The sequence below is a fragment of the Equus quagga genome, chromosome 13 (genome assembly GCF_021613505.1).
Source record: "Equus quagga isolate Etosha38 chromosome 13, UCLA_HA_Equagga_1.0, whole genome shotgun sequence".
NCBI lineage: Eukaryota > Metazoa > Chordata > Mammalia > Perissodactyla > Equidae > Equus > Equus quagga.
In genome coordinates, this window is record NC_060279.1 from 62,348,667 (window position 1) to 62,356,106 (window position 7,440).

At 53.9% G+C, this 7,440-nt stretch overlaps 1 protein-coding gene across 9 annotated transcripts in view; it reads left to right on the top strand.

The window, feature by feature from the left end:
- Positions 1-4,969, top strand: part of DUS2 (dihydrouridine synthase 2) — a 33,238-nt gene extending 28,269 nt beyond the window's left edge. For 7 of the 9 annotated variants that reach the window (XM_046683308.1, XM_046683310.1, XM_046683309.1 and 4 more), the window contains 5 exons: positions 214-335; positions 1,623-1,772; positions 2,888-2,975; positions 4,090-4,163; positions 4,384-4,969. In XM_046683308.1, the coding sequence (XP_046539264.1) occupies positions 214-335; positions 1,623-1,772; positions 2,888-2,975; positions 4,090-4,163; positions 4,384-4,621 (672 nt within the window). In that variant the 3' untranslated portion in view covers positions 4,622-4,969. The remainder of the gene's footprint in view (positions 1-213; positions 336-1,622; positions 1,773-2,887; positions 2,976-4,089; positions 4,164-4,383) is intronic. The other 2 variants (XM_046683313.1, XM_046683315.1) reach the window with 2 other exon arrangements.
- The last annotated feature ends 2,471 nt before the right edge of the window (positions 4,970-7,440 follow it).

Below are 7,440 nucleotides of genomic sequence, written 5' to 3' on the forward strand. Positions count from 1 at the left end.
CCTGGGCCTCAGGTGTGACGCTCAAGCTTTCCACCACTAAGGGGAGGAGTAGATGGCCAGGATGGAGGTGGCTCTTCTTATGGGGTTACGCTGCCTTGGCTGCAAGCATACCTCTGGTGTCCCCTTGTAGCCCTTTTCCCTGCCACCAGAGCATAGCTCAGGTCTCAGAGCCTGCCTGGGCAGCAAGTAGGCTCATGCTGGTTCTTCTCTCAGGCCGTACAGTATGACAACCACTACACCAACACTAAGTACTGCTTGTGCCAGATGCTACGAGAACAGCTGGAGTCGCCCCAGGGAAAGTTGCTCCATGCCGCCCAGTCTTCCCAGGAAATTTGGTGAGAGGGGCAATGGGCTGTCCATCTGTCCTGCAGACATTGCCCAGGCTTGACCCTGAGCCCTAAGCTGACTTCCCCAGGGTACCAGGGACACAACTTCTGGAGGCGGATGTGCAAGAGTGGGGAGATGGTACAGCTTTGCCTCACAGAAGGGGATACTTTCAAAGCTTTGGAACTTTCCATCCCTGGACTGATCTCAGCAGCAAAATTTCAGGAATTGGGGCACTGGTAGGGAGGAGGAATGTGAGGGCTAGGCTTGGGAATTCCTAGGGAAGAAAGAGCTTTCCCAGTAACAGATCTGTCATATGCTAGGCCACCAAGATCTGATGGTCAGAATTGGGGTTATAGAATGGAGCCCCTGACCTGAGCCTGTGCCCACACTTCATCACTCTGCAGTTGAGAGGCCACCCCTTGGTCCTCTAGATCTGGTACAGCTCCAACTCAGGCAGTTGACATTTGGGGCCCCTCACCACCTGGCCTAGTGTCTGTTCCCATAGCTCCCTATTTACCCATCCTTTTTCCCACCTCCACATCTGTACTCGTAGTGGGTCTTCTACCTGAATGCTCTCTCCCCCTCATGTTGGCTCCCTTCTCCGAAGAAGCCTTTCTGAACCACTCTCGCCCCCAGGCATCCATCTTCGTGAATGTCCTCCAGCTCTCAAGATGCTTCCTAGAAGGGAAAAGCTTTGCCAGAACCTTCCTCCCCACCCTGGGCTTGGGTGTTGGTTCTGTCCCTACTCCACATAGCTTAACCAGCTTGCCCAGGTGTCTTGAGAGCTCACAAGAGTATAACTCTAGTTCTGGGTAGTACCTCAATTTAGCCTAGGCCTAACTGCTTGTGGCCAGGGCAGGAAGTGGGGAACTACTCAATGGTTGGGCCTCTGTCTCTTCCTCCCGTGAGCCCACATGAGGATGAGGCTGTGTATATCTCTGGCACTTGATCAGTGTCGGTCAGCTCACTCACTGCTGCCTGGGGACACCTGCCTGTGTACTCATCCTCAGAAGAGAGGCTGGGCTCAGTTGGTGGAGGTGATCTTTAGAACCTTTTTCACCCAGCCCAGCCTGCCATCCACTGTCCACCCTCAGCGGCTTACATTCACTCTCCATCTACCAGTACAGGCTGATCCCGGGGGCGGGTCAGAAGCACCTTCTGATGGCCAGGTCCTGGTGATGTTTTGGTGTATGTTGGAGGGTATTTCTCAGTGTTGGGGCCCTGAGCTCTTGCAGTAGTTCCCTGGATGCTGGCTCTACTAAGGGGCTTGCTCTGCTCTGCTTGTCCCTCCATAGTGAGGCCTTTGGCCTTGGTGCCTTCTACGAGGAGACCGCACGAGAGCTGGATACCCGGAGGGCCAAGCTCTTGGCCAGGACCCCAGAGGCGGTGGAGGAGCCAGCTGAAGACACCTCTGGTATCATTAAAATGGCTGTGAAGTTTGACCGGTAGGTCTCCAGCTTCGCCTGAGCTTCGTCCAGGACCAGTGCCCTTGGGTCTGACTGGGCCAGCAAGCTGGCTGCTGTACATGGTTAATGCCAAGCTTAGGGACCACAAGTCTCCTTGGTTTGGACACTTGTTCGTGATTTTCAGCAGTCAAAAGAGGCACTTTGGAGGAGACAGTGCCTGAAAGCCCAGGCAGCACTGTTAGGGGTGAGCATGTTTCCCAAGGGTGACTAAACTCCACCTTTTTCCTGACCCATTCCCTCCCACAACTTGGGGTGGGGAGATTTGTCTCCTTCTGTTCCTGAAAGGCTGTGCTTTTTCCCTGGTCCTGAGCAACTAGCTGCCTACAAGGAGCTCCCCAATAGCAGCGGAACTCTAGCCCTCATCTGTCTGTGCAACCCGTGCCCACACCCACTGCCCCTCACCAGCCCTTTGGTGCCCTCTCTAGGTAGAAGTAGCCTCAGGCTGATTATTGCCTCAGACTATGACTCAACTTTGAATGGGGCCCTCATCCTTGTCCCCTGCCATCTGGAATCTGAGCCTTTCTCAAGGCCCCAGGCCCAGACCAGGAGCCAGTCTTGTCTGGCAAGGGCTTAGGAGCAGTATGGGCACAGCTGTTTAGAGCTTCTGGTGGGAAGTTGGAACATGGTGCCTCCCACCTTGTAACCCTGTCACAGGCTGACTCTGAAACCAGAGTCCACTGTGTCCAAGGCAGCAGCAAATCATCCTAACACTTGGCAGACATAATCAGAGTGGGCACTCAGCTAGATCCCTGAGACCATTGTATGGCTACCTATGTTCCCGACCCTGACTCACTCCCTTCTGATCTTGTCTTGAGAGGAAAACTGGACCTTCCTTCTTGGCTGTTGAAGGCTATTTTCCAGGCCCAGGCTGGAGCTCGGAGTGCTGGAGTTCACATTGTGCCCTAATTCCCCAAGCTTGCTGAAGCCCATTTTCCCTTTACGTAGAACTCAGGCCCAAAGCTACTGGTAGGACAGAAATGGGAGCTCAGGGGAATAGATACAGGAGTCTTAAGGCAACAGCCTGATGTCTGAGTTCCTACAGCTCCTACCTATGCTGGTGGGTGGGCCCTGACTCCTACCCTTTCTTTCCCCAGAAGAGCATACTCACCCCAGGTCACTCCCAAGATGTGCCTGCTGGAGTGGTGCCGGAGGGAGAAGTTGGCACAGCCTGTATATGAAACGGTGAGTTCCTGGCTGTGGCCTGCCCTAGAGTACTCCCATAGCTGGTGCTGTCACCCCCAGCACACCCACAGTTTGTACCCTGAACTCCAGACTGCTTGGCTGGAGCCTGGCTTTGCCCTCTGTGGGCATGCAGCAGTTGCTAGTGGCCAGGCCAGTTGCTGATAGACCCTTCTCTTTGATAATGGACCTATTGTCTAAATCTGGCCACTTTCATAAAACTAAACTAGAGACCTAAGTAAGGAGCTTCTTGGGCCAGTCCCTGCCAGCATCATTGCTTAGGCAGGGAAGACTTCTCTGGAAAGGGCCAATTGGCTTAGGAAGGATGTTCAAACCTAAAAGTTAGAAAAGATGTTTTTGGACCAGGCCTCAGCCAATGGGGCACAGAATTGGGCCCCAGACATGGGGCCCCTCGGTGGAAACTTTGAGATAGTCTTGCTTGACCTCCTTTGATCCCCATGGCTATGCCTTGTTTAGGTTGCTCTGTCTTTTCTGGACTGGCCTTCTGACCTCCACGCTTGTGCCTTCTGGGCCTTGTGTCCCCCTCCGTCAGACTGACATTTCCAAAATGAATCTGACCTCTACCTCCCTTGCTCAAGTCCTAATTAGCTCCTCAGTGCCTTTGGGATCAAGCCCTAGTGCCTCAGTCTGACCCCCTGCATGCCTTTCTGCTTCATGTCTCATCCACTCAGCTTTCTGTCCAGCCACGTCACCTGGTCACTCTGCCAGGTGTACTTTCTTTACCCCAGTCCCTGTCTCCTCTCAACCCTTTGCCATCTGGTGAACTCCTCATTTAAGGGGACCTGACCCATCCAGATGTCAGTAGGAGGAGGCTCCATAGTCACGCGCAGCTAAGGGCTCTGATGGCCCTTTGCTTATGTCCATGACAAAACTCCTGACACATTGGGATGTCATTCTCTGTGTATCTGCCTTTCTTTCCTGGAAGATGCAACCAGGCGCTTCTGCTGGAAAAGGAGCATATGTTACAAGTAGCCTTCATTTGAGTTAGTTGGGAAGTACTTCCTTTTATCTGCCTTCGGTATGACCCTGGCAGGTAGGCCTCATTCCTCTTGCCCTTGTGCAGTCATCCGTATTTCCTTTGCGCTCTCTGCACCAGGTTCAACGCCCCCTGGATCGCCTTTTCTGTTCTGTTGTCACTGTTGCTGAGCAAAAGTACCAGTCCACTTTGTGGTGAGTGTCCTCATCCGTGGACATGAGGCTTGGGGTGGGGGGTCCTGATCCTAGCATTGGCCTGGGAAGTTGGAGGGATGGTATACCTGGGCAGTAGCATCCCTGGGCGATGACCCCTTCCTCAGTTTTGTCAGAATCTCTGCCAAGGGTGTGTAGAGTCAGGCCTCCCAGCCTCTAGTCCTGTCTATCTGCCTTATTGCCCCATGCCTCATCTGCCCAGGGACAAGTCCAAGAAACTGGCGGAGCAGGCTGCGGCCATCGTCTGTCTGCGGAGCCAGGGCCTTCCTGAGGGTCGACTGGGTGAGGAGAGCCCCTCCTTGCACAAGCGCAAGCGGGAGGCCCCTGACCAAGACCCCGAGGGCCCCAGAGTTCAGGAGTCAGCAGTGCCTGGGGAGCTGTGCAAGAAGCCATTTGTAGCCTTGGGAAGTGGTAAAGACAGCCCTCTGGAAGGCTGGTGACCACTGTCCCTACTCTGGTCACCCCCTTCACGAGCCTGGCCCTCAGATGACTATGGGTACAGAGCATGAACCAGATGCCATTGAACAGTTTGCTGCCTCTGCCTGGCAGCAGTTAAGAAGTCTTGGCCTGGGCCATCAGCCTGGAGACTGGGCCAAGGGGTACAAAGAATGCCCATCTCGCTTGGTGGGTCTGAGTAGCAAGGTCAAGTTCCCAGTGACCTCAGTATTTTCTTTGAAAACATGAGCTTTTCAGGAGGCACCTCCCCAACCTGACATTGGGTACAGTGCAATAAAGACACCCTCCACCCTTACCCATGGCTGGCTGCTTCAGCCTTGGGTATCTTCACATACGGACTGATGTCCTGGCGTAATTATTCTACTCCCACCCTCTATGTAGAGCTGGAGCTTCCTAAAGCATATCTCCTACCCATTGTTACGGGTCTGGGTGGAGGTGGTGGACCGGGTATCACCTTAATGCTCACTGGACTTGGGCTGAGCCAGGAAGGCCCAAGAAGCCCATTCTACTGATGGTAAACCTGAAGCACTGGCCATCATTTGGCTTTCCTGATGAGAGGGAATATGGAATCTGGGGGATCAATTAGGGTATCTGGTGTCCCAGTAAGGGACCAGCTCAGGTGAGTAGAGGGTACTGGGTCTGACCCCCAGCTGGCTGGAGCTCAGATCTATAATATGCCTGCTCTGGGCAGAGGACATTGGAAACTGCTGATGGCAGCAACTTGGGGCCCTTGTGATTGCTCTCCCACACCACTACTGCTGGCGTCCCCCCCACCCCTCCCCCCCCCGCCTCCTCCCGTTTGGGCCGGAAGGAAGTGGCAGATTCTCTTTAATTTCCTCCTGGCAGTGAGAAGCAAACAAACGGCTACCACATCTTGTGGGGCCTCCCCCGCTTACTGGGAGGGGCATTTTGACCAAAGGTCCCTGCCCAGCACCGCCCCTGCTTCCTTGGCTGTAAACATGTTGCTTCTCCCCTTTTCCAAGCTCTACAGGGAGGAGGAATTCCCCTCTGGGCCAAGGCCATGTTCCTCTCATCTCCCCAGGGTCAGGCTCCTGTGCCAACCACTAACTCCTGGCTCTGCTGGCCTGAGTCGAGCGTTGGGCAGGTGAAGCCTCTGTCTCAGTCCCAGAGTGGCCCCTCTCTGCACCTACACTTGCTCTTCTTACTGTATGCAGATAAGGATACAGCACTATCAGTGGCCTCCCAGAACCCATCGCTCTCTGACCTTGGGCAAGTCACTTCTAGTCTTCTCTGGGCCCAAGGGCCCTGCTCTGAGAGTGGGATCAGCTGTTCTCTGCCTGCTTGAGGCTGCCTGGAGAATAAATAGGCTAGGCCCGTGGTAGGGTACTGTGTGGCTAATGGGGTCACTCCATGCTGAGGCTGGTCTAACTCACTTCCCAGACCAGTGCTCCCAGAAAATGGGCCCCACTCAGGAGAGAGACTGAGGCTTGGTTCAGTCTCAGCCATCAAACTTCAGGCACAATTTATTTCTAACTTTTTTTTTTTACAAAAACTGTCTCAGAGAAAATGCCGCCTTTTGCCTTTCCTTACACCCCTACTGGAACAGGGCAGACAGAGAGGCCCCAGTGGACCCCCAGGCATCCTGAGCCAGTCAGACCTTGTGGGAGGACTCTGTGTAGGCCAGGTACTGAATCTTAAGATCCACTTCCCCAGTGGGGTTGGGCTCTGTCCTCAGGCCTCTTGTCCCACCAGTGTGGTTTCCCTGGAGAAGCCACTTCTGTGGCAGGGTCAGGTTCATTTCTGGACTATGGGGAAGGAAAGGCAGGAGTAGAGGTCAGCTGCTAAGATAGGGCCCAGGAAAAGCAGTGGGAAGAGGGCCATTCACAGGTGAACAGGGGGAGAGGGGCTAGTGTGTGTTCCATCACTGGGGATGTCTGGCAGAGGTCCTGGTTGAATATGTTGGTTCCTCAAATGGTCCCACTTTAGCCTACCTCAGTGATGCCTACCCTGGTCTCAGAGTCACCTGCCTGCCTAAGACCTGGGACTGACTGGAAGGGCTCAGTCAGGTCTGAAAGCTCCACCTGCTGTTCTCACCATGCCCACCTTAAACTAAGGCCACTTACGCTAGTGGCCACAACACTTATCCATCCATTCCAGTCACTTTGATTAAGGACTTTCTCTTAGCTCATCACATTTTTGGGGACAAATGCTTTGTTATGAGCACGAGAGGGAGGGGTGAGTAAGGCTGGTTCAGAAGGTGGCAGGTCTTCTGAAGGCCACAGCAAGAAGACCAGACTGTGTGCAAAGATGAATGGGGAATCTCTTACCCCTACAGTCCTGCTTATTTAGTTCCTTCCAGGTGTCACTCCTGCTCAGGACTCTTCCATGGCTCTCCACTGCCTCTGGATCAAGTCCAAACTCCTCAGCCTAGCATTTGAGGACAAAGTGCTGACCCTGTCTTCTCAGCACCCTTTGCTGACTTCAGCAACTAACTTTCTTTGATTATACTTGGCTGGTCTTATTGCCTCTGCTCAGAATGGGAGCTGCTCAAGGGCAGTCCTTGTGTCCCCTATGGCCAGCCTTGGCATGGGGGTGGGGAACAGGCACAGAAGAAGAATCAAATAAGAGCTTGTTAGGGGCGCAGTGTGTGGCATGGAGAGGAAGAGCTGTTCTAAACTCTTTCCTCCAAGGCTCCTATTTCCACTACTGTGGAACAAGGAGGGCTGGATGGGGCTAAGTTATACCATCCTATGGCTCAGAGGCCACTGGAGAGTGGTCAACAGTGGCGTCTCAGGGCCAGGCTTGTGGCAGCTGATGAAAAAGATGGCTTTCCCTAAATCTC